Here is a 27764-nt window from a genome sequence, read left to right on the forward strand (position 1 = left end):
TTAAAGCTATGTAAATCACTACTTCCCATCTGTTTGCGTGCATTTTGTATAAACATACTAACAACAAGAGCATGCATGTTAAATTGGTTTCATTTTACACGTTGTCTTCAAGTTTTATTATGTATATTTATTTAATTTAGTTTTTATTTTGAAAAACACTGATGTAAAAAAAAAGATTTGTTACATTATATATGTAATGTAAATGTGTTAGATGATGTTGGTGTTTTTGTAAAGACACTGCACTGGTACCACTACAGCTATGAAAAGGAATGTAACCAATCAGGATCTTCACTGAGCAGCATGTGACTCATGTGTGTCTGAGTGGACGGTCTGGCCTCTATTGTAAGATTCTCTGCTTCCGTTTCATCTGCGAGATTTTTCGGTTGGTTGAGATAGACTACGGATACTGCTATTGGCCAAAAAGGAATTCTGATCTCTTAAAGGTGTTGTTGTTCTCAAACCTTATTTCAAGTGTTTAAAAAAAATCATATATATATATAGGCCTATGTAAGAACAGTCATTAAAATTACACGTTTTACAACCATCCCAGATATGTTTGACAGATTGTAATATTGAGAGAACAGATGTGAACTAGGGTCAGAAATTAACCAGGGAAAAAATCACTAAAATATATGGTGAATTCCTGTTTTATTGCTTTTTAATTTCATAGAACAGATTGTATGTGCAGTTTGAGGGCTAAATGTTGTTTAATGCTTAGCTAATATGATGTTGTTTATTTAAATAAATGAATTCAATAAAAGTATTTGACACAAATAGAAGAAAATCTTGTTTTTCTGTGCTCTTAATAAGAGAAACAATACTTAAGAGGAAAATATTGCCTTTTACTGACACTGGTATAAACAATATGGAAATGGTAACTATTAAAAATATATGTGTGTGTCTGTGTAAACATTCTATGAAATGTTTTCCATTTAAAATGACAATTTTAAAGTAAATGTGTTTATGATTCTAAAAATTCTACAAGAAAATACTAAGTGTTGCAATACATTTTAATAAAATTAAAATATTCTTAATACAATTTTAATAAAATATTGTCAGTGTGAAACATAGATATGTTAAGAAACATTAAATATGCTAGCTTTTATTTCCATTTTTTTAAAATGTACATAATAGAAAATAACTAAAGAAAAGGGGACAGACTAAAGAGGAGAAAATTATGGAAAAAAAATACCTGTAAAGCTACTGTATTTGTATGGATGTGATTAGACAAATGTAGCCTGTAGTAACACAAATTGTCATGAGGGATACAAAAGGCAATCTTTGCGTGAAATAGTCCATCTACGATCTCAGGGCACAGTAAACTTTATCTCTTTATCTCTTTTAAACACGGCTTTTATTTTTGCTTTGTGTAAAAATATCATCTGTCCACCAGGAGGCGACCTCAGATCAGACTCCCATCGCGCCATTTCGTTGCGGTAAAAGCCGCCAGATGGCAGTTTAGGATTGCTTCTCTCAGGAAAGGCGCGGTTCTGCTTCAGGTCTAATTTACAATATAAAAACATAAACTATTTGGTGAATTAATCGCGCCAATTATTACTGACGCGTGTCCCGGAGGACCCCTTATAGCGGTTGAGGTGAGTTTGTACTAGTTTTGCAACAATTGAATCTGAATCTTTCTGTGGGGTGCGCGCTCACTGCGTAAATCGAGCTTGCATTAAAGATGGAGGACATGCAAGAGGGAGTGTGTGTGTGTGCGTGCGCGCGTGTGTGTGTATATGTGTGTGCGTGTAGGGGGGATGGGATCAATTCTCGAAGGACAGTGTGTGTATGTGTGTGTGCATGCCCCCTGTCCTTGGTGGCACTGTCTTCCCTTTCACTCATGGCTATATTATCTTAATAAGCTTAAGCGCGTGTGATTTGGTGTGTTATTGTAGGGACGAGTGTGACATTATGTCTTCCTGCCGCCATGAGCGCGGACAGGCAGGCAGACAGTCAGTCAGGCGCGCGAGACTTTCAACTGCTGTTGTTCTCTGATGCGCTCGTGCAGGTCGCTGCTAGTCTGAATGTAATGTCTGATTTGTGTGTTTGCTGCTAAGTTTGTCCAGTTCCCTACACTTCCTGGCGTTGTCACGAATAATATGCTTTATTTACGGACTTAAGGGATGGAGATTGGCGTTGGTTAAGTAGTTTGGGGCAGTAAAGATAGCCACCACAACTTTTTGACTGAAACTAGTTCGTTAAGTAATGTAAAACATCTGAGGAAACATTGTTAACTTATTCAATTACTTATTCACCTTTTGTCTTAAAACATTTATTTAACCGGTAGTTAGTTCATGAAGGCTTGTATGAGTGTGTTTGTGTGTGTGTATATATATATATATATATATAATACAGAGGTGTTTAAACACTACTTCCATAGTTAGGCTAGTTTAAGCACTATAACTAATATTTGGTTACTAATCTGAGCAATGAAATACTTCCAGTTTTTTTTTTTTACTTTTATTCTTACAAAAGAGAGAGGGAAACTATGGCTGTTTAACTTTTTGAACAGCATAACATGCCTCCTGACCACTTTTATGAGTCATTCCTAACGTTTATAATATTTGATGTAACTTTTAAAGAACAACCGTGCAAGCTAGGTTGTCACAGATGGTGATTTCCTCTATTCAGACTGAATGAACACTGATTGAGATCATGTGAGATATCATCTTGTTTACCCATCATTTATATTCCCATGCACCAATGTGAACACAGTTTTGTTTTTTGATGTTTTTGCTTTTTAAGGTGAGATGTTGGCAGGTGTCTGTAAATTCTCCCTGTGCCACTGAGTAAGCACTGAACAAGCATTATCCAAATGTTGTTTGTGCAGTTTCTGAGTCTTGATTCAGCACTGAACCATGTTAGTTAGTGCTACACGTCTTTGCTTTTTGAGGAAATGTGGTTGCATCAAATACCATTTAGAGATAAAATGACTGATAAAATGAATGTGCATCATTTGACTTATGTGGAGTTTTTGGTTAACATTATTTATATAGTGTGTGTATGTGCATGCAATATGTCACACACAAACAATATTTGTTCCCATTGTCATTGAAAACCTGGAAATATAAAGGACTATTAAGTAAATTAATTATGAGTTTTAATAACATCTTAGATGTTTATTCTGCTACAGTGGGTAATATTTGCGGATTTGTGACAATTATTTTTTTAAATGAATTTGCCCCTGATTCACAAATCAGTCTGAATGATTATTCTGAATTTGAAGGAGTACATATGCAGTCATTTTCAAGAGCTTTCCAAGATTTTGGTAATCTATTTGTCAAATTGTAAGAAATCTGTCATTGGTCATCATAAGCGTTATTTGGTTTGTACCTACAAGTTTCTGTTTACTTGGATTACATTCTGGCAGGCGTGAGGAATAGTACAACCGTAGAATTTCTGTAAGACTGCAAGTTTCAAAGTTAGCCAGAAAGCTACAAGCCCTTTGATCTGAGACTGTTGTGGTGAGGTTTTTATACGATTGAAGATTGAAGAAACCCACATTTGTATAAAAGGCTTTGGACAATTTAGTGTTCGATGTAGTCCATCTACATACCTAACACACACTTGGTAAAAACATAATGGTGTTGCACTACAGGTGTGTAATCATTGTGCTAAATGCGGATTGTTTTAATATCTAAAAGTCCAATCAAGGACTTTTAGCTTCTTATTTGTTAAGATATTATGGGATTTAGTAGTGCATTAGTCTTATTGCGTGTACGTGTTTCTGTTTGCACTGTTGCCAGGGTCCTGATGGCTTTTTAAATGCATCAAATGAAGGCTGTGGTTTGTAATTCTATCTATACATCTTGGCGTAGACAAGGGAGACTTTGTGTATGGTGTAAAATGGTTGATTTCCCAATAGACTGGGATTTATCCCTGGAGGACTTATTATAGACTGCAAAAAAACCTAAATCCCAGCTTCAAGTACACTATAGCTAACTTCAATTTGGGATTTCTTTAAAGTCTATTTTCTTTGATGGAGTTTCTTTCAACCCCATTTCTTGGCAGGCTTCAGCTCAAGTGTGCTGATTTCATTATCTCTCACTTTTATAGTCTGTAAGGCAGAAATCCCATATTATGGACCGTAGCGATTGGTGTCCTTGGCTTTGTCCCTCTGGAGAATCACATACAGAGAGAAAAGCTATCCTTAGCACACTATACAAGCATAGATATCACCTTTCTGTTTTTGTCATTCATCTATTTGCATTATTTAGTGTTTGTGTGTATGTAGGTGTGTATGTAAAATGAGCATTTACTATTTTTATATGGTTATTATACCAGTGAATGTTTTTTTACGATTGTCATCAGCTTTGTTTCAGACGTGAACCATCTTGAAACGGTTAGTGCCCGGATAGTTAATATTACAATAGTGTGACTTCACCTTTCTGTTGTAGTATTATGCCCTCTCCTGTGCGGGTGTTTTTGGCGAGCAATTTAGATGCGTGACATGTATTCCAGGAGGCTGTTGTTGCCATGGAAACACCCTCACTGTCGGTCATATGCTCTTATCTTGGAATTTTATTGGCTGTGTTATGAAGATCAATGAATGTTGCTTTAAGAGATGAGAAAAATCACATCACCTGTGGGATGAATGAATAGATTTAATTACAGAAGTGAATGCAGATTCACCATGTGCATGGGCTTTAAATATCTTCTTTAATACTCATGTGCATGTATATTCATAACAAGTTATATGCTTAATAAATATCCCTTTGTTTAAATAGTAGACTTATTTACACTATAAACCTGTATGCTATATTAGAATCTCAGAAAAAGCAAACATTGGTTTGACTATATTTATTTTATAACAAGTTTTCAATGCACTTTAGAATTGACTGTACAAAGGAAAATATTTCGTCATCGTTTGTTTACTGATGTTGTTCCAAACCTGTATGTCTTTCTTTCTTCTGTGGAACACAAAAAGAAAAGATTAGTCATGCTGGTTTGGTACAACATGAGGGTATGTAAAATATCACAATTTTCATTTTTTTAACTAAACCCTTCAACCCTGAAAGAGGAGGAATATAGCCTATTCATAATCAGTTTTCTCTGAATCTGAGTTTAGTCAAGCCAAAGCTATCACATACAAATCATAGTCTAAAATGCTAGATTTCACCCACAACTTGTAACATAATAGCACAATTATTACACTGCATTTATATACACCATTTTCTCTTTTTTGTATATTTAGTTGCAATATTGTGTAGTTGAATAATTTCCTAACACTTTCAAATTGGCGATTACTTTTTCCACATCAATGCTGATTTTGGGGTGAAATAAACCTGTGGAATGGTTTAAAATGTAGTAGAAAGAGTTAAATGAAACTACTGTGCTCATATTGGTATCCAAAATATGTAATAAATAAACATTCCAGGGGCAGGAAATGTTTAAAACTTTGAGTAACAGCTGTGCAAATTCTGTGGAATTCTGCGGGCAGTGAGAATGTATGTATGCTATGTAGACCTGGTTATTTTAAAATATTTCACAGTGTTAAAATGAGCCGTTTTAGTAGCTAGAGTGTTAGAGGTAAAACAAGCAATGTGACACTTATCTACAATATTTTTTTATGTCATCTAGCTAAAGGCAGAATTCCACATTGCCAAGCCACATGTAATTACATCATTTCGAAAGTCGGTGTTGGTAATGCCTTTCGTTGCGGCCCACTCGCTTGAAAAGACCTTATTACGCTGATGTCTTAAGACAGATTTTGATCTATAAAACATTGAGTTTTCTTTCAAACCTGAGATGGGAAGGAGCGTGTGTAAGACAAAGACGAGAGCGAACGCTGCTTTACCAGACTCTCGGGGCAATTGTCAAGCTATTTTGAGTGTTTCACAGATCATTAGAGACTGCTGTCTGTCCTTAGCAAAGTGTTTATGAGATGATCAGATGAAGGATGTTATAAATCTACTCTCATTTTCTCTGGATAAACAGTCTTCACTTCTAAACCAGTGTTTGTATAGGTGAAGATATCTTTATGTATAGATGTGATCTTTAAATACAATAGATACACAATAATTAAAGGCAAAGGTTGGCAGGTCACGATGTGTTTGACAGCAGAATAAATCATTGCTGAGGAAAGAGGGAATCTCTGCACATAAGGTTTTCTATTAGAAATGTGCCTTGTTTTAGGAATAATATTGTTTTTACTTTCATGAATTCAGCCTTCAAACTGTACAATTTAGCAGCGGGAATCAAACCTACAATCTTTACGTGCTATGATGTAGTTGAGCTACAGAAACGAATGTTATTCACTAATTCAACTGATGTAAAGTGTAACTATTTTACACATTACATTATACATTTTTGTGATTTGTAACTGTTCCATACCTCTGCATCCAGCCTTGTTCTGATGAGAATTTGACTTGCACCCAAACCATAATTTTCTATTTTCTCAGCCATGCTAAATCTGTAAATCTGTGCAGCTACTTATAGCACCTTGTTGTTGGTAATTGTGTAGTTACGCTTGTAAAAAGCATTATTTTCAGTGGAGTGACTTCAATTAGATCATTCAGCTGTCTTTTCTAGTAATGTTTGTATGCTTAAAGATATGTATGTTTTAGCAGTAAGAGAAGTCATTATGTAACCAGCATGAAAAGGCACTCTTTACTGAACAAAACCATCAAAGCTAGAAATTAGATGCAGATATCAGAAAGAGAATGGGCAGTTTGGCTCTGATGTAAACCAAACTGAAGCATACTGAGATTGTGTGTGTCTTTTCCACATTTAACTCCATTAATGATTCAACTAAGAGCCCAGGGTGATTTGAAAGAAATGCACAAACATGAAAATAGCCAGTTGCCATCATCGGATGCAGAGAAAAAGACATAATTGGTCTGATTTAAATGCATCTCACACGGCCAGTGCCAAGAATAGCCTCATTTCACTGTCATCATACAGTGCGAACCATTTAATAGTGTCCCCAGACTCTAATGAATCTGTGCTGCTTGCTCTACCAGCTCGATGAGAAGCTGCAGGCCCATTAGCACATTCACTGAGCCATTGAGTTTTGTGCAGTGCCATTACTTGTCACATCTACACTTCCTTTTCCAATTTGACCTCACCATGAATACCATTTACTTTTGTCTTGACCCCTCTGTAATCTGTTAATGCGATGCATGTTTCTTTCAAGTAAATATTGTATGTTTGACAAACACTTAGTGATCTGCATTCACAGGACATGAAGTAGCCTAATACTGTTTTATTTACCATGCAGTGAGTCACTTCATGAGAGCAGTCATTTTAAGGTCACGTGACTTGCTGAACACCTGTTTAAACCCCTGCTGTTGGGCACTTTTGCTGGTGGAATAAATAAAACATTTCTGACTGAATAGAGCATTTCAACAAGTGCCATTGTCGTCAGAGTGAGACATTATACGATATTGATAATATAAATCAATTGGATTCAAAGCCGTTTCTGTCCAGACAGGAACTACCTACATGACTGGAAATAGCTACCTGGAGGTGTTACCAAGATGGCTGCCGAGTTACTGGCTTGCCTTAAAAGGATGTTTGGTTGCATGAGTTTAGGGTGGGGCTTCCTGTTTGGAAATGGCATTGTCATGTTTTAAAAAATAAAATAAAAATAAATAACCTTTGTTGAAATATTCCTTTTTCTGCAATTATGTTTAGTTCTTCTATTCTTATGCTTTAAAAATTCCACACTACACCTTTAAATACCAGAAGATTAGTTGCAGATTGGCTGCACATAATGAAAGCATGTAAGTAATGTCGAATAAAGGATCTTTTACTACCATGTGCCATTGAAGGTGTACTTCTGAATGACCCTTCATTGTATATTGCTGACATTGACATTCATATTGTAGAATTCCCTAAAGGACTCGGCTCTCTTCACTGTCACCAACCTCCACCGCTGAGGTGTAAATTACATTTTCTTTCCTGTGCTGTACCCTCAGTACATACTAGTTAACACTAACTGATCAGAGAGAAACAGCTTGTATACACTTCTTCTGAACTAGCGATATTTGAAAAGCATAGTCTTTGTTTGTCTTTTGTATCTGCGGCCCATCTCTGGTGTGATTAGGTAACGGTCAGCTGTTGAGTTTGACAACTGCGTAGTCTTTTTTTTTTCTGGAGCAGAAGCCCAGTTTCGGCCTGGGCCATATTTACTGAGATATCCAAATCTGTATGGGGGAGGGGAACGTTACAGATGCAAAGTAAGGGGTTTTATTTTCTCCTTCTGTCCACTTAGAATTCAATCTGACGGCAGTTCGGTCTTGAAAACCCTGTCTTGTGATGAAGGGAATTCCAGTGTGCATTCCTGTTGAACTTCATCCATATGTCTGTTTCACGGTTGCATACAGTGATTCAAGCAGTTTGAATCCTCAGTATCCACAGAAACATCATTACTACGGTGTGGAAAGTCTCCTCTGGGGGTGGGGAGCCATCTTGTGTTGGTTAAGATCAAATCATTTGTGAAGATGCATCCAAGTGCATTGTCAAAATCAGCCAGCGATGGAAATTTTTCCTTTTCATATGATCTAATAGTGCAGATAAAGTCTGATCTAATTTAGATCTGTGTACGTCCCATCTCCATTTCACATAAATATGTTTAGCCTTCCTGTCTGCCTCAGTTTCTGCTGTTTCCACAGCAACAGGGAAAAGCCATGCTTGGGATGCCCCCTAATGGCAGTGTTTCTTTTGTCTAATGTAATGTATTGCAATGTAATATTTTAGCCTCAGGTGTAAGAGATTAAGACAAATGTCATTTTATTGTAATAAGAGGGTATTATGATTTCATTTTGAGTTGTTGCATATATTTGTAATCCTGATCCTGGAGTTTAGTTGTATTGAAAAATCATGGGTGGTGCTGTCCCTAGTGGCTGTATGATGTTACTAATTTGTTATTCATTTAATTTAAAAATATTTTAAATTGCAATTAATTTAGCTTTATTTATATATCTTATATTCTGCTTCTTTTTTATACTTATTTTAAAATAAAAATTGTGTATGTGTATTTTTATATTCACTCTATTAAAAGTGTTTGTCTAAACATTTGCTGAGGCTACTGACATTTAATAAATGTCCAAATAATAAGTTGCTTATGACAAATTATGCACTTATGAGCTCAATCAGGTTTTTTTACTTGTTCTGCATTAATCTGCTCATTATTACGCTTCATATGATCCTGGTCTGATTCTGTTTGCTCTTAATTCTCAGGTTATGTGTTCTGAAGCATTCTGGGTCTAAACTGAAGAATTGAGAACACGTTTACGGCATCACTGGGTGATTCCTCTCTAGATTCCCCTAGTTTTGTCAGAAGACCCAACATGATCAACTCTGAATTTCCTGTACTACAGTAAGTAAAACACTTGATGGGAACTAAAATGCATTCACATACAAGTTTTAATAAACATTTGCTTTACTCTGTGCAGGGACTCGTCAAATGACGGGCAAGGCGACACCATGAGTCTGAGCATGAGCGTCAGTGAGCTGGATGACTCTGGGGAGGGAAAAGGCAAAAAAAAGAGAGGCAGGCCTGGAAAACAAGGAGTAAGACCACTACTGCAGAGCAGATCAACTGGTTGCATTCATTTGAACTCTTAATGCATGCTGTGAACCACTATTTCTGATCTGTCTTTTTTTGCCAGGTGGCCAGTAAGAAGGCCCGAAGATCTCCGGTTGACAAAGGAGGGAGGAGGCAGAATGGAGTGGCCCATCAGAATGGAGAGGGAGCAGACCCCAGCACTCTTTTTGAGGTGGTCAAACAAGGCAAAAGTGCCATGCAGGTAAAACACATGTTAAGTGTCTTTCTATCTGTTCGCGTCTATTTAAGGTGTAGATGTACTAAATGACACTTTTTGCAATTCCAGTCTGTCATTGATGACTGGATTGAATCTTACAAGCAAGACAGAGACCTCGCACTCCTAGATCTAATCAACTTCTTTATTCAGTGTTCTGGCTGTAAAGGTAATTTTTGCTCAATACAGTTCCTAATGAATCCAGTTTCACCGCCCACTGTGATTGTCAAATATTATTACATTAAATAATTTATCCCTGTGATGGCAAAGCTGAATTTTCAGCATCATTACTCCAGTCTTCAGTGTCACATGATCCTTCAGAAGGGTTTCTAATATGCTGATTTGGTGCTCAAAAAAATATTTATTATTATTATCAATGTTGACAACTTGTGTACATTTTTTTGTGGAAACCATGATAGTTTTTTTCAGTCACTTTTGATCAAATTAATTCATCTTTGCTGAATAGAATAAAAGTATTAATTTCTTCTTTTTTTATCTTAATGACCTCAAACATTTGGGTATATTAAATTCAGTTCACATTTATTTGTATAGCACTTTTCACTATACATTATTGTTCAAAGCAGCTTTACAGGAAATGCATGAGGAATGCATGACAATATATAGACATTTTGACAGTGGTGCAGGTTGATTCAGAGTTGTACATCTTTTGTCTAATATTTCACAAATAACAAACTGTACTGGTGTGCTGTATTCATTTGAATCACAGGCACTGTAAGGATCGAGATGTTCAGGAACATGCAGAATGCTGAAATTATCAGGAAGATGACAGAGGAGTTTGATGAGGTTTGATGTTACTTTTGAATTTATTTTACCCACCTGAATTGTTAAATATTCTGTTAAAACATTTCATTGTCAAATCCAGGACAGCGGCGACTACCCTCTCACAATGGCAGGACCGCAGTGGAAGAAATTCCGATATAACTTTTGCGAGTTCATCATGGTTCTGATCCGTCAGTGCCAGTACAGCATCATCTACGATGAATACATGATGGACACGGTCATTTCTCTGCTCACTGGACTCTCAGACTCACAGGTCCGAGCCTTCAGACACACCAGCACGCTGGCAGGTCAGTTCCTAACCGTTGACCTTTAAGTTATACCTCATAATGCAGGTGAGTTAAGTTTTGTTATGGGTCTTGTTTCTACAGCAATGAAACTGATGACAGCACTGGTAAATGTCGCTCTGAACCTGAGCATCAATCAGGATAACACACAGAGGCAGTATGAGGCCGAACGGAATAAGGTTGCAGGGAAACGAGCCAACGAGAAGCTGGAACTGCTACTGGAGAAGAGAAAAGAGGTGCGATTTGTTTTCTTTTCCTCTCAATTTTGTTCTACTGTCTCCATGAATTTGAGTTTCAATGCGTTTTCTTGTTTAATTCATCTTGTAGCTCCAAGAGAATCAAGATGAGATTGAGAACATGATGAACTCAATCTTTAAGGGTATTTTTGTACACCGTTACAGGTGAGAAGCTGGTAGAAACCATTTCACAAATCATATTCTGAATGATATATTAGTTAATCAGTCGGAATCAAATACTTCATTAGACATGTTTGTTTCATGTTATCTTGCTTTCTTAGGGATGCCATTGCGGAGATTAGAGCCATTTGCATAGAGGAGATTGGGGTATGGATGAAGTTATACAGCGACGCTTTTCTCAATGACAGTTACTTGAAGTATGTGGGCTGGACGCTACATGACAGAGTAAGTGTTTATATTTTCCTGTGTGTGTTTTGTACTTGTTTGCATCTCTCATAATCATCCCATGTAACAAAAATATATTGTTGTCAATCTAGATTTAAATAATTGTGTATAATGTAATCTTTTACAGCAAGGTGAGGTTCGACTCAAATGTCTAAAGGCACTTCAGACCCTCTACACCAACAGAGAGCTTTTCCCCAAGCTTGAGCTCTTCACCAATCGATTTAAGGTAACACATGCGGGAATACTCTAACGTAGCCCTCATTATATCTTTCCATTCCTCTATTAAAATGTTCAAAATGTGCCCATGTGCTGTAGGCATCAGTTTTGAAACATTATGATGTCACTTCCTTTCTCTTTTAGGACCGTATTGTGTCTATGACGCTGGATAAAGAGTATGATGTGGCAGTAGAGGCCATACGACTTGTCACTTTGATTCTGCAGTAAGTATAATCTCTATTTTTCAAGATTCATGGCTGTGTTAAATATATTATATTAGAATTTATTATAACATTTAACATAATGTGACTGCATTATTCAAGATTTCTAGCAATAGAATGCTACTTGTGGTGTTGGGTACTGAACAAGTTGCCAAATGTAGTGATTTGCATAAGGAAAATATAATACTTTTATATTGTAGAAGTAGTAAGAAAAGTTCCTAACATAAACTTTTCGGTGTTTATCATAAGATCTATCTTCTTTGATTCTTTCCTCAATCTCTCTTGTCCTTTTCTACATCCTTAAATTTCTCATTTTTCTCCTGTAGCGGCAGTGAGGACGCTCTGTCTAACGAAGACTGTGAGAACGTCTACCATCTAGTGTATTCGGCTCATCGGCCTGTTGCCGTGGCGGCTGGAGAGTTCCTCCACAGAAAGTGAGATGAATGAGCATGTCTGTTTCAAACATGATCACAGCATGACAAATGTCCCAAACGTTCTGATCATTTGGTTGTTGTCTGGCTGCAGGTTGTTTAGCAGGCATGACCCTCAAGCTGAGGAAGCTTTGGCGAAGAGACGAGGTCGAAACAGTGCCAATGGGAACCTTATAAGAATGCTGGTGCTTTTCTTCCTAGAGAGTGAAGTGAGAAATTCATACATTTTTTAAAAATGGTTGTATATGCAGATCTCAGCCTGTATTCATACCTATATATTAATTTTATTAGCATATCTCTTTACTTAGTATTGAATTTCCTTAAGGACAATTCACACTGAACCAACAGATGGCCATAGACCCTCTGTCTGGTTTGTCGGATCAGTGTGCTATCCATTTTGGTCTGTGTTTGTCAGCTCTTGTTTTTGCCTATTTAATATGTTAAATTAGCTTCTTTTTTTCGGGTCATGGAACGTCTGAGAAGTGGTTGTCTGCGTGTGTCGGTGTAGTGTGAATTGGCCTTAAGATCAAAAAAGGGATTGTTTGCCACTCAACAGGGTACAAAATTGTAATTTAAGAAAGCAGAATGAAATTAAATCCAAATAAATTCGAACTGCTGTTATGACTTACCAATAAACATTTGTCATTCAATTAACATATGGTGTATTTTTCTAAACATTAAATTATATTATAAAATTCATGTTTAATATGCTATATCCTATTTTAATTTTAAGTAGCCTTTAATTTTTATGGATCATGGTGAAAGAACATTTTATAACAGCCAATTGTTTTATTTATTATTCGTGTGTGTTTGTGTATTATATATATATTTTTTTATTGTGTATTATAGTGTATTTATAGTTTTTATTATAGACATTTTTTGGTATTCTATGGCCAAATCAAAATCTTTTTTGATGGCCATGTTAATTGTTTTGATACTGTTGAACTGTTGAATGGATAGTTCACCCAAAAATACAAATTCTGTCATTGTTTACTCACCCTCAAGTTGTTCCAAACCTGTATGAATTTCTTTCTTTCTGCTGAACACAAGATATTTTGAAGAAAGTTAGTTGATGGGTCCATTGACTGCCATAGTATTTTTCCCCATAACCAAACGTATCCTGTTTGATTATCCATATTCTTCAAAATATCTTCTTTTTTTGTTCAGCAGAAAAAATTAATTCATACAGGTTTGGAACAACTTGAGAGTGAGTAAATGATGACAGAATTTTAAGGTGAACTATCCCTTTAATTTAGCAAGATTTTGAACCATCCTCCTGTCTTCTTGCTTGACAGCTTCACGAGCATGCAGCATACCTGGTGGACAGTCTGTGGGACAGCTCGCAGGATCTGCTGAAAGACTGGGACTGCATGGTAGAGCTCCTGCTGGAGGACCCTGTACCGGGGGAAGAGGGTACAGCAAATCGCATTTATTTCAGATTTTTCTGGTTAAAACTACTAGCCTGTATCTCTGTGTTGCCCATTAGTCCTTTTTGATTGTGGGTTTTGTTGTAGTATTAGGAGACCGGCATGAGAGTGCACTGATTGAGCTCATGGTCTGCACCATCAGGCAGGCAGCCGAAGCTCATCCGCCTGTGGGCAGAGGAACAGGAAAGAGGGTAAGTTATCTTGGAGTTAGGCTTTACTGTAGACACATTCTAGGCATTAGAAAGTTTAAAGGCTTTCTTTTGGTCTTCTTTGTTCACATCAGGTGCTCACTGCCAAGGAGAAGAAGACGCAGATTGACGATAAGAATCGACTCACTGAACACTTGATTGTTGCTCTGCCCATGCTACTTTCAAAGGTAATGTCAGAGTCCAAGAGGCCAGAAAATTGAGTTTTCAAAAATGAATCTAATATCTTTGAATGTTGCTTCAAATTTGTTCTGCTTTTGTCTTTAGTACCAGACTGATTCTGAAAAGGTTGCGAACCTCCTTCAGATCCCTCAGTTCTTTGATCTTGAGGTCTACAGTTCAGGACGAATGGAAAAGGTATGTTGGAGTTCTAACAACCGTGACATAAAAATCTAGACAGATGCAGTGTGTTACTCTAGTGTGTTCTCATTTAACCCTGTCTCTTCCTGGCTGTGTTCAGCACCTGGATGCCCTGCTGAAGCAGATCCGGGTGGTGGTGGAAAAGCACACAGAGATGGATGTTCTGGAGGCGTGCAGCAAGACGTACAGCATCTTGTGCAGTGAAGAATACACCATCATGAACCGTGTAGACATTGCTCGCAGCCAACTCATCGACGAGCTCACGGACAGATTTGCACACTCGGTGGAAGACCTACTGCAGGAGGTGAAAGAGCAGCTTTGTTTTAGTGCTTTTCCTCATGAATGAATATTAGTGAATGGCTTCTAACCATTTGAAACTAAATTCTGCTTTTGCTTTTTTCTAGGGTGATGAAGCAGATGACGATGACATTTATAATGTTCTTTCAACGCTAAAGAAGCTCACTGCTTTCCATAAGTAAGAGACTGTTTATTTTGTCTTTTGTTTTGGGAATGCAGAGTTTGTGTCCATTCTACACAGCATTCAGATTTGTTTTGTATGCTTTCCAGTGCACATGACCTTACAAAGTGGGACCTTTTCAAAAACTGCTATCGACTGTTGAAAATGGGGATCGAGCAGGGCTCTATGCCAGAGCAGGTAAATAAACATGTTAAAGGCACAATATGTAAGATATTTGGATTTAAAATATCCAAAAACCACTAAAACAATGTTATTTATTTGCTGACTTGTGTACTTGCATTATCCCAAATGTTTCTAAATATGTTTAAATTCAGAGAAATCATACGGACCGTGTCTGTTCGTTGCCTATCAATGACTTCATATCCATGTTATTTTGTAAAAAACAATGGAAACACCAAAGGCACTTTAACATATGTGTTTTATTAGACAGGGGAGCAACTGTTTGGATACATTCAACAGAAAACTAATGATTGTTATACAGCTCAACACAGTCTTATTGTTTAAATCTCGTTTTCTTGGTTTACCGCGAGTACCATGTTTTACCATGCCTAATATCGATCTAGCTTACTGCAGTGTGCAAAAAGTGTCTCATGGTAGCCACCAAGCGAACATGGAGTAACATTAAAGGGTCATGGAACCCTACAGCTAAATTTTTGAGATTTTAACAGCGGTATGTGTGTTGAACATAATGTTAGCATCTGTTAGATTTAATTAAAAGGTGAATCTGGTAAATTTGTATGTTTTTCACCCTATTTTCGTCTTCCGGGTTTAAAAACTACATTGCATCCACGTCACAGCTTGTGACGTACCAGCGCACTAATAGTGCTACGTGATGCATCGGTGTCTCATTATTATTTTTAATTAGTTTTCTTATCCTATGAGAAGACACCGTCTCTTAATTATTCATGACAGCACGTTGTCCTTTCAAATGACAGACCACATCTATACCTGTTGCATAATTATTACAACGTTTATGAGTGAAAAATTTCAGGTTGGACCTGTTTTTGGTCTGATTAGTTAGCTACCATTCTGAAACATCTCCCATCCCCGCTGCCTCTGGTTCGACCATATTTTCCCCCACAATCACGGCAGGAGGTAACGGCTCGAATTGTTAGGGCTGAGGACCTGCACCGCTATCTAAAGCATCTTTCCCTGGGGTTTCAGGAGGAGAAAGTCCTCCACCTCAGCAGAGCCCTCTGTACTGCTTTCACTGTAGACTTCACTGTCGCTGTCCATCTTTATTATGGGTGTTCTGGGATGCGCGCAAGTTAGATCTATATGTACGTATGTTTTTTTTTTAAATATGCATGTATACTGTGTATACAAACATAATTATATATTTATAATGACAATAACAATTGTGTATGCATTTCTATATTTTAAACAATTCCGATTAATCTATGTAGCAAGGCAATCGTTTACTTTTAAAGGTCAAACAGATGGTTGTCAGTGTATTTCATTGGACTTTAATTTTGCCAGCTTTAAAAATCCTGCATTTCGTTACGTTTAACCCCATATTTTGTTGAGATTTGGCATGGGCCACTGCACTGCACTGACAGATGACAGTTGCTCGCCCTCCTCTTTCTCCCCCTGCCTCGCTCTGCCACACCCACTCCCTCCCCTCTTCTCACGGGCATCCACGCCCATTTAAGTAGCATTTTTCAAAAAGATTGAGGTAGATTTGAGCTGAAAGAGGGGGGTTCATGACCCTTTAAAACATAACTTTCAACACAGTCAAATAATGTATCTAATATGATAAAACACTACTGCGTTACCCCACATACACATGACCCGAAGTCATGTGTATGTGGGGTAATGCATAATAACAGGGTGTCCGCGGGGTTTTAAAAAGTATTAAAAAGTGATAAATCCAAATTGTCAAATTTAAGGCCATTAAAAGTGTTAAATGTGGCCTCAGAGGTATTATTTTTTTCCAAATTAGGTATTATTTTTTCAGACTATCAGGTGTCCTATTCTTTAGTTCGTTTAAATATAGACTTTAGCATATCTGGGCACAATCAAAGATCTTTCGTCTCTCTCAGCGTATGTTTGATGCTGACGTCATATTCAGCGGTCGTTCGGCATCATCTCAGAACACTGCGTGCTTAACAGAAGTGACCGGCTTACGTTTTATTTTAGACTTGCTTCAAGGCATATCTTCAATGACTGTCCTCATAAGAGCAATCTTAAATGATTTATATAAAGTCTAAAATGAACAAAAAGAGTTGTGAGAGAATGAGGCGCGATCCATAGACAGTATAAACAGTGAGATCCGCGTGTCTGTCTGCTCTTAGGCCGTGTGTCCACCAAAGCGTTTTTAGCCAGCTGAAAATGCTAGGCGCTCAGCTGAAAACTCCTTGCTGTGAGCGCTTGAGAGCGTTTTGGCAGGCAGCGTTTTTTCTCCTCAGTTGAGACGCTGCTTGTTGTTATGATACGGAAAATCCGCGGAGGTTTCTAATTTCACAGGTAGTTTGTTCCTGTATTGATTCTATATAAAATTGCAGATACAATGTAAACTAAAGTATTTGCTCTGGCTTTTGTTTTAAATCATTTTATTCCGTTATTATTTACGCGGAATGTGGCAGTTGGTCTGTGTTGTGTTTGTCCCGCCCCTCCTCCACTGTGATTGTACGGCTGGGTGAAAAGTGACAGTGATGAGCGCTGCGTTTTACTCAAAGTTGAACATTCTTCAACTCTCGGCGACCAGTTAAAAACGCTGAGCGCTCAGCGCGTGAAATACTCGCTCAGCGCCTCATTGCGCTCCAGGCGTTCTAAAAACGCGGCGCTCTCATTGAAAACAATTGAAAACGCCAGCCAGCAGAGTGAAAACGCTTTGGTGGACACACAGCCTTAAAGGTACAGCAGCCAATAAAGCTTCCTGTCAGGGAACAGAGAAAATGACTTTGATAACTTTATTAAATTTCTCTATATTTCCTAACTGTTCAGACAGGAAGGGTAGGAGTAAACATGACATTTATTATGGGTTTATGTTAGCATTGTTTTAAGTTGACTTAAATTAAAAACTGTTATATTTTTGAAGCCTAATAATAAATGTAAAAAAAAAAAAAGTATTATACTTTAATACATCAGTAGCTGTATTAATATCAGTAATAGGCTACTGGCCTTCATTCACAAAAAGATGCCATTTAAACAAGTATTTAAAATATACTGTCTTTATGTTGTTTCTACATTAATTTGATTAACTGTGAAATTATTATATTAAAAAATATATTAAAATCATACAAAAACATTTCTTTTTTTATTGCGATTAATTGCGATTAGTCACAGAAAAATGTGTGATTTATCTAGTTAAAGTGTTTAATCGATTGACAGCACTAGTTTTTAGTATTTTGTTAAATTCAACAACTTATCACAGTTATAGAAATTTAATATTTGGCTCAGGTTTTGTTGTTGGAAAAAAACACTAAATAATTTAATTGCTGAATTACCAATTATTAATTGAAATCAAATGTGTATGCAGAAATGCTTCTCCTGAACCAACCTTTGTGAATGTTGAGATGTATTTTACTGTGTCTGAATGATAACTTATAACAGATTTCCTCCTGGTGTCGATTCTAAATCTATTCTTTTTTGTATGTTATATATGTCAAAATCTGTGTAAATAATAGAAAGGTAGCTGATTAACACTTGCAATTCAGTGTCGTTATGGTTTTTTAAAAAATTCTGAAGGTAGTAAAAAAAGGTATCAAAAAGTAGTAAATTTAACTTAAGGATTGCTGTATATACCCTGAATAAAAGCTCTGTGTAATCATTTCGTCATCAAGCTATCCCTTTGTTTTGAATAAGTGACCTCTAGCGGCGAAAAATTACATAGTGCCAATTAAATCATGAAAATGGATTGGAACTAATGGATCAGATGATTATAATAAAAATAAATCAAGTAAAACTTGATAATATTGAATAAACTGACATGAAACATAGACTTATACAACAGTGGCTAAATCGCAGAGACTTGTGTTCAAAAGGGTAAGGGTCAAGGAAGTTTTTTTTTTTTTAAAGAAAGAATTTAATACTTTTAATCAGCAATGATGCATTAAATTAACTATTATCCCAAAATAACATTAAGCAGAAAAAAACATTTTCAACATTGATAATAAGAAAAGAAAAATCTTGAGCATCAAATCAGCATACTATTTATGATTTATGAATATTAGGACACCAAAGACTGGAGTAATTATGCTGAATGGTAATAATAATATTTCACAATATTGCTGTTTTTACTGTGTTTCCATTGAATAAATGCAGTGAGAATAAAAGACTTCTTTCAAAAATATAAAGAAATCTTTCCGACCCCAAATTTGAATTGGTATTGCATACCAAACCAAAATAATTGCTTGTTAAGCAAACTGTATTAACTTTGACAAATATGGATAACAAAGGAGCATGCCATTACATCACAATGTCTAATGTTGTAAACTATTTATTATTATAAAATAGCCCTTTGTAACTCAGTGCAATAAATGTTGAATCTATATTTTATTGTTTTGTGGTCAGATCGCTGTCCAGGCTCTGCAGTGCTCTCATTACTCCATCCTGTGGCAGCTGGTGAAAATTACTGAAGGATTTCCATCAAAGGTACAATAGACCCCATAATATGCAGTTGCCTAAAACTTCCCAAATACATATGTCTGATTTACTTGTGTTTTTTGAGAATTATGTGACACAAAAGTTCATATGCGTTTCCTGGGCAGGATGATCTTGTGGCATTAAGGAGAGTGGTGAAGTCTTTTCTAGCGGTTTGCCAACAGTGCCTGTCTAATGTGAACACTCCAGTCAAAGAGCAGGTGAGCAGAGACATTTTTAGTGACCTTAAACTACAATTCTATTCAATTCCAGTCATATTTTCAAGAACTTGTCTGGTTTCTCTCCATAGGCTTTCATGTTGCTATGTGACCTGCTGATGATCTTCAGTCACCAATTGGTCAACGGTGGTCGGGATGCTCTGCAGCCATTGGTCTTCAATCCAGACAGCTCTCTACAGAATGAACTGCTAAATTTTGTCCTGGATCACGTATTTATCGACCAGGATGATGAAAATCAGAGCATGGGTATGTGTATGGATATTTATCATCAGAACTATCCTGACCCTGAGATCGATAACCATAACTATATTAGCATGCAAACCAGCAGACAATATGGTTCTGTTTATTCTAAGGTCGTGCTTGTCTGTCACTTTAAATGCTCAAGCTCGTAATAGCAGGATGGATTCCGATTGGCTGTCAGTGTTTTTAACGTTCATCAGCCGGATAAAATCATTCTTAAAGTTATTTCAACAATAGAGGGTATGCATCGCCATCACTTTCCCGTCGGAACACGCCCCCTCAGCCGGGACTGAGCTGCTGCATGTTTGGTTTAATGTTGGAAACCGCGAGTAAAACAAACGGGTATCAGTTTAAACTAAAGGTTGGACTCAAGATACACCCTAGTGTTTCTTACAACTTGACAAAGATCCAGTGAACCATGAATATTTACATGCAGCCAAAAATTGGGTTTTCCTGACATTTATATGAGCCTCATTTCGATACATAAATATTTATCACTGTCAGTCATCACAATTTCAAGAATGAATATTGCATGCATATGCAGATGGGCCTATGTATTGAAGCGTGTATGTGGTGCTTGAAAAATTCTGAATATAAAGGCCTATACATTTTTTTTTTATATATCGCCTAGAGCGGGGGGGTTACCATGACAAGGACATCCAAATATTTTGCACCTTTATGGGGGACCCCCTTAAAGCCATCTATATATTTTTATGTATGAAAAAAAAACATTTCAACTGTTAGATAAATAGTAAGTGTGACATTTTAAATACAACATTGTTTGGAATCTTAGATTGCATGTACTTAATGTTGGACGTATAATCCTGAAGAAGTTGTTCAATTAAAAATGACTTGTATAAGCAACTTTCACAATAAATGTATGTACCAGTAAGCAGCTTGCATTAAGAATTCTGCTCTACGAACCCAGTGGGCATGATAAAGAGGACTATAGTGAGAAAAATTCACTAGCAAGATACAATGCAAACATATATCATTTTGAAAGGTATGTATATGGCTAACAGGGTGAGAAACGTTTAGAAATTAAACAGTTAGATTGTTCGCTGGACTTTATCCATTTTTGCTTTGTCTTTTAATTATCTGAAATTTTTCTGGGGACCCCATAGAACCTTCTGGAGGACCCTTGGGGGTCCCCAGACCCCAGTTTGAAAACCCCTAGCCTAGAGTGAGAGCAAAGAGCGCAACCTTTATAATCACTAAAAGCTGTCACTCATTCAATGAACGCGATCTCGCAAAGTTCTGTTCTGTTAATCAGTAAAGCGGACCACATAATATCTTATGTTACATAATGTCTACACTTCGTTAGAGCGGATTAGTGCACGTGCAGAACAAAAACCTGAGCGGTGAGTGGATTCTAACTTAAACACCTGTGATTGGCTAGCCTGGATGCCAGCCGAACTCAGCCCCGCCCACAACATTTGAGCTCGGGCAGTTCGGTCTGGACTTGATCCGTAGAGGAGTAATTATACCCGAACAGAAACTGTTCGGACCAATGAAATTGTCAGGGCGGGCTTTAGACGATGACGGACAGATGATAAACAGTAACGTAATCATGCACGTCATCAAAGGCGCTTGCCATGGATTGACTTTGCTCAGATCATAAACGGAGAGCTTGTTTGTATGCATTCACCTTCACTATTTCTCTCTTAAATGATGATCATGTTTTAAGTCCTCTGTGTATCCTTAAATTCTTTTTTTTACAACACAGGCAAAGATTGTTTACAGTCATCTTCTTCTAACGTTACTTATTTCAGTGTGCTTGCAGACAGAGTTTTTACACCGCAACCTGCCAACTACCAGACCAAAACAAGCCCAATATCTTCTCTGGGGGTTCTCCGGGAAAAAATAGCATTTGGGGGATAAAATATGTCATTTTGGCAAGGTTGCCTGTTTAAATTCGCATTCCTGGGTATCTATATATCACATAATTGAGGTCGCATCAACCCGCAAAAAAAAACACAGATTTGGTAACACAGTGCAGTTGAGTTCTGTTGACATTTGACAACTAATGTTATGCGTCGCTCCGTTGCTCTGCTTGGTTGTTGGTCTATCCAATTGATGTCTTTCCTGGTTCGGTTGGAACACGCCCTATAATTACAGCCCAATGGAGCAGTATCAGACTCCTATTCTGACTAGAATTGAGTATGACCACGTCAGGCTAGTGATTGGCCATTGCATTCTAGAAATCAACAAACATGTCTGTGTCTTGGCTACATTGCTCACTGAAAAGAAAACCCATCGGAAATTAAATAATTCGACAAGCGTGTTAGCGTGTTACAGATATGCACAGGATCTTTTCCCAACTCTTTTTCGCTAATAATATGCTATTATTACAAAGAAAACAGATCCTAGACCAGCAGTTATGGACAGCTTTTTCCTGTAAAAGCAATCAGTAGCAGAAGCAGCAGCATACTTAGTGCGAATAACCTTTAGACTAAGTTTTATTTATAGAGCACGTATAAAAATATGTTGACAATTCTGAAAGGTTTTGATATATCTTCTTAAACAGACTTTAACTCTTCATTTTAACCTCATGCTGGGCCGTTTCTTTCAGAAGGGGACGAAGAGGATGAAGCCAATAAGATCGAGGCTCTTCATAAGAGAAGAAATCTGTTGGCCGCCTTCTGTAAACTTATCATCTACGACATAGTGGACATGCCTGCCGCTGCTGACATCTTCAAACAATATATGAAGGTATGGACAGCTGATACATTTAAACCACATAGAGCTGGATGGTTAAGAAGTGATTTGAATGACTGCTGTTTATTTTTCAGTATTACAATGACTATGGAGACATCATCAAAGAAACCTTGAGTAAGACCAGACAGATGGACAAGATCCAGTGCGCAAAGACACTTATCCTCAGCTTGCAGCAGGTATGGGATGAGATTCTAGGATGAGATCATTATCACAGTTGGTAATGAATGCTGAATGTTCAATTTGGACACTTTCCCTGTTTGCAGCTCTTCAATGAGCTGATCCAGGACCAAGGACCCAACCTGGACCGAACGTCATCCCATGTCAGCGGCATTAAGGAACTGGCCCGTCGCTTTGCACTCACATTTGGGCTGGACCAGATCAAAACCAGAGAGGCCGTGGCCACACTGCACAAGTAAGAAGCTCTTCAGATCTTCAGCTTTACTATGTTTGTATCTAAAGAATAAGAAGCAATCATGAGGGCCAAGTGGTTCTTCATGATCTTCAGTTGCGTTTGGCTTTAATGCGAATATTTGCATGAACTAATGTCTAATTACAACCATAGGGATGGCATTGAATTCGCCTTTAAGGTCCCAAATCCAAAAGGACCAGAGTACCCACCACCAAACCTGGCCTTCTTGGAGGTTCTTTGTGAGTTCTCCTCCAAACTCCTACGACAAGACAAAAAGACTGTGTAAGTATAGAAAATATGTACAGTACCAATAAAGGGATGGCAAATTGTCATAATTTACCCACCCATATCTAATTTATTCTAAAACGATAAACAAATTGCTATTTGATAAATTGCTACTTCCACTTTATTTGTTTTATCCATACAATAGTCAATTAGAACAATGTTTAGTTACCAGTATTGTTCAAAATATCTTCTTATTACTATTTTCCATAATTTAGAATAATGATAACATATCCGAAACTGTGTCGTGCATAACCAGTGTGTTTGATCCTTATAAATGTTCATGGCACAGTCATTCCTACCTGGAGAAGTTTATGACGGAGTATATGATGGAGAGAAGAGAGGACGTCTGGCTGCCTCTCATCGCGTACAGGAACTCCCTGCTGACAGGAGGAGATGATGACAGGTTATCCGTCACTACCGGCGCCAGCTCAACCAGCAAAGCCAGCACCGTCCGCAGCAAAAGAGGCCGACCGCCACAGCACAAAAACACAGGACAAAAACGTCCGGACGGTAGGATAAAAACAACAAAGCTCTCAAATGTTTTAATCTTAATTAACACAGAACGTATATAAAATATTCTATTATTCCTTTGGCATTGTCTATGATGAATCTGATTGGTCATTTATCTTTTTTGTTTCATTTGACAGAGGAGAGTGTTGAGGGTTCGTGGGTAATGCGTAACGACACACTCCAGACACCAGGGGGCCTCCATACCCCACAGCTCACATCAACTGTCCTGAGAGAAAACCCCAGACAGGCAGCAGATCACATCCCAGACCAAGACTCATCGGAACCAGGCTCCGAACCAGACTACATGCACAAGTATGGAATTACAGCCTAAAAAAAAAGGCAGTTGGTCAGAGCTATTGTTTTACGTTAAAAGATGCTTAAAGAGCTCCTCGATGTTTGATGTAGTTACATTTTGGAGGAACGTGTTTACAGAACGTGCCGTTTTCTTATGTAATTTGAGCTCACGGGGTTCTTGCACAATTTTGTTCCCTTACTTTCAGCCCTCAGATGCAGATGTCATGGTTAGATCAACAGAAGATGGAGGAGGTGAACAGAAAAGAGAGAGGAGGCATGAACTACATGAAATCACGCACAGGTGGAGTGAGACAGCAGGTGTAAGTACTCACACTGTACAGCTTTTGTGTCCTGAGGGGAATATATATATATATTAGGGGTTGCATGGTTCTCAAAACCGCTGTACGATTCATATCACAGTTTGTACGGTTCTTGTTGTTTTTTCTTTTAATTATTAACACTCCACAAATTTACTTCAGCATATATATATATATATATATATATATATATATATATATATATATATATATATATATATATATATATATATATATATATATATATATATATATATATATATATATATATATAGTTTAATTATCCACAATTTAGGATACAGCATTTAAAAAAAGTTATATCATGTAGATCATTGTAATCATGTCAATTATCAGAACAATGCGCAGCTTTTTGTCCAAGCTTCAAAGGCCTTATAAGGTTTAAATTATTAAAACTAGAAGCTTATCTTAACTTTAATGTTACATTTATCATGTGAACTGTACTTATTTGCAACATGCTATATATGTATGTGTGTTTGGGACTGAGGGGAACATGGTCACATTTGCAGTAGATATATACTGCCTATCATAAAGCCCATCATAAATCAAAGCAGGAGAATGACAGGGGTCAGAGGAGAACACCGGAAAAGGTGACAGAATGAACGATATTCATCTGTATTTGCAATACACGAGCTGCGGTTCAGCTGCGCGAGACAAGCGCTGACAATGTGAATGCAAGGCTTTAAAGCACGGCTAAACGCCCCCTAACTTTAGTGCATGTGATTGGATATTTGCTCGTATCAGTGCGTAGACTCACAGAAACACTCAAACAGAGCCGAAATAAACTGAGAGAAATATTTAAAACAGAGAAATATAAATAATTAATTACATGCAAAACCAAAAATACGCAATTTCACAAGCGCATATTGAACCGTGGATGCGGTACCGAACGGTTCAATATTATATTAAGAATTGTGGCATCCCTAATATATATATATATATATATAGAGAGAGAGAGAGAGAGAGAGAGAGAGAGAGAGAGAGAGAGAGAGAGAGAGAGAGAGAGAGAGAGAGAATTTGAGAGATTGTATTTGAGAGATTGTATTTGAGAGATTGTATTTGAGAGATTGTATTTATCAGTTCCTTGACCGTGAGTCATTTTATTCAGGCGAGGCCTCATGGAAGATGACGCTGAGCCCATCTTCGAGGACGTGATGATGTCCTCACGCGGTCAGCTAGAGGACATGAACGAGGAATTTGAGGATACCATGGTGATAGATCTGGTAAGAATTTACAGATGTGTGCTGAGCTCTGTTCGGAGTTCTTAAGTGTATTTGTAATGTTCTGGTGACGGCCAAGACTATGTTTCATATTACAACATCTGTTCATCTGTTAGATTAGATCTTTGGGGTCATTCTTGCTCTCATGTTCGTTGTACATTTTAGCCGGCGTCGAGAAACCGCAGGGAAAGAGCTGAACTCAGACCGGACTTTTTTGACTCTACAGCCATAATGGAAGATGATTCTGTAAGTGTACCTCAGAGATTATGTGTATTAGATTTAGGTGTAACAATGTAACTTGTTTTGTAGGATAACTAACTTTTATTCTGCTTGGTGCTATTGAGAAGAAAGTACTAATTGATTTATCTTGTTGATTCTTTCTCTTACAGGGATTCGGAATGCAGATGTTTTGAGATGCAGATTTCAGCCTCTATGGGTGATCACAACCAGCAACCAACAAGAATCACATCTTAAACGTTTATTTAGTTTTTTAATAGCAGTTCCACACAACTGTACGCAAGCATGTGAGCTTCCTCTCTTAGTTTTGTGGTTGGCCATAATCCCATTGTGAGCCTTTCCTGTCAGTCAGCATTTCCTCAGTTCATAAGGACCAAGAGAGCCTGTATAAGCTGTAACCTGCTGGTCTTACAATGGTGTTACGATTTCAGCAACATCGCAGCAGTGTCAGTTCCTATTTTTCATATCATCCATTGATTTCTTAGAGCAAATGTGGTTTAATCAGACATTAATCGGACAGACATTTTGTTACGCCACTGCTTTCTAGCTATTTTAAGACTATCGCCCGTTCATGTTCTGGTTTTGTCCAGGGTGAAATTTAGAAAGGAACATGTTAGGGTCGTGATCATTTTCTTTTCAAGTCTGTCCAAAAGTATTATTGGCCTTAAAAATGTATTATTGCTTGAATTTGGTGTTAGATTACTTGATTTACCAGATTAATAATAGCAAAGCCCATGTTTGTTCAGAACAAGTCTTTAAAATTGAAATTGTTCAAATATATGAGGATATTCGAGGAGGAAGTACACCGAAGTATTCATTACTTCAGACACTGGTTATGTGTTTTATACAAACCTTTTGTTGAAGAGCTTGTTTCTTCCTATTTTAAAGACATGTTTACCTCCTCTGTTTAGAGTCTGCTCAGTGATTTACCTTTTTTACTGTGCGTTTGTGGAAACATTGTAGCTTTCACACAATACTGTATTGCTGTGAACATTTATTGATCGTTTATTGGGCTTTTAGGTCCTTCTGAATATCCACAGAGCAGGTTTTGATAAGACCTGTGTGGTATTGATGAGTGATGTCAGAACCCTTGTTTAGACCGGTGCTTTTAGATACAGACTCCGATCAAACAGTGGGATTGTCATTTATTTTAACCTTTTCACTGTTAAAACTTTGCTTTTTTTAAAAACAAAAAAAAACAAAAAACATGTTTAAATAAAAGTATTTAAAAGTATTTTGTGAAACCTACCGAATTCCTGTTTAATACACATTAATTGTTGGTACATAGATTTGTTTTGAATTTTCTTAATCTGACACTAAGATTCTGTGAGACATGTCTACATAAAAATAACGTTTTCTTTAAGCTCCTCGAAACATGGAGACATTTTAGAGACATAGGAAGGGTTGTAAGGATTGTGTCAACAAACATTGGTTTTATTGGGAAACGGGCTTCCAGCCAACATAACTAAACTATGAGGCAGTTTCTAGATGGAGATTTTACTGGTTTTCAGTGCAACACTACACTGCATTTTAGGGCTGTGCAATATATCGAAATATCGCAAATGTACATATCGCAATATGCATATCGCAACGGCATGCAATATCTGAATGATTTTAATAGGCTGCTTCTTCAACATTGTGAAAATTGTACGTTTTAGGTCGGCTTATAACAGAGAATAGACTGGGCACATGACTGTTACTTATGTGACTTGCTTGATGTTAAAAAGAGTTATAACAACTCCCTTCAGTCTTTCGCAGTCTGACACACACACACACACACCGAATGCGCACAAGTTGTCGCTCTGAAAGCGCGTGATCCCTTCAGTTCTGTTTAGTTTCTTGTTACACACTTAAAACTGTCAAC

The 27764-nt window shown here is 37.3% G+C and overlaps 1 protein-coding gene across 2 annotated transcripts; it reads left to right on the forward strand.

Moving 5' to 3' along the window:
* Positions 1–1428: 1428 nt before the first annotated feature.
* On the forward strand, positions 1429–27134 carry stag1b (STAG1 cohesin complex component b). 2 transcript variants are annotated; one of them, XM_067434647.1, is made up of 34 exons: positions 1429–1595; positions 9184–9322; positions 9399–9516; positions 9615–9752; positions 9837–9933; positions 10492–10568; positions 10648–10852; positions 10934–11085; positions 11177–11250; positions 11367–11490; positions 11618–11716; positions 11851–11930; positions 12254–12361; positions 12453–12567; positions 13654–13771; positions 13873–13976; positions 14069–14161; positions 14259–14348; positions 14452–14655; positions 14756–14826; positions 14919–15006; positions 19345–19425; positions 19542–19634; positions 19724–19898; positions 22465–22604; positions 22685–22786; positions 22874–23022; positions 23173–23301; positions 23594–23814; positions 23952–24126; positions 24315–24428; positions 25552–25666; positions 25829–25909; positions 26053–27134. In XM_067434647.1, the coding sequence occupies exons 2-34, from the start codon at positions 9294–9296 to the stop codon at positions 26074–26076; spliced, it is 3783 nt and encodes a 1260-aa protein (XP_067290748.1). In that variant the 5' UTR covers positions 1429–1595; positions 9184–9293; the 3' UTR covers positions 26077–27134. The 2 variants fall into 2 exon arrangements, with proteins under 2 accessions (XP_067290748.1, XP_067290749.1); XM_067434648.1 differs by having other exon boundaries at positions 22468–22604.
* The last annotated feature ends 630 nt before the right edge of the window (positions 27135–27764 follow it).

The sequence above is a fragment of the Pseudorasbora parva genome, chromosome 24 (assembly GCF_024679245.1).
Source record: "Pseudorasbora parva isolate DD20220531a chromosome 24, ASM2467924v1, whole genome shotgun sequence".
Lineage (NCBI taxonomy): Eukaryota > Metazoa > Chordata > Actinopteri > Cypriniformes > Gobionidae > Pseudorasbora > Pseudorasbora parva.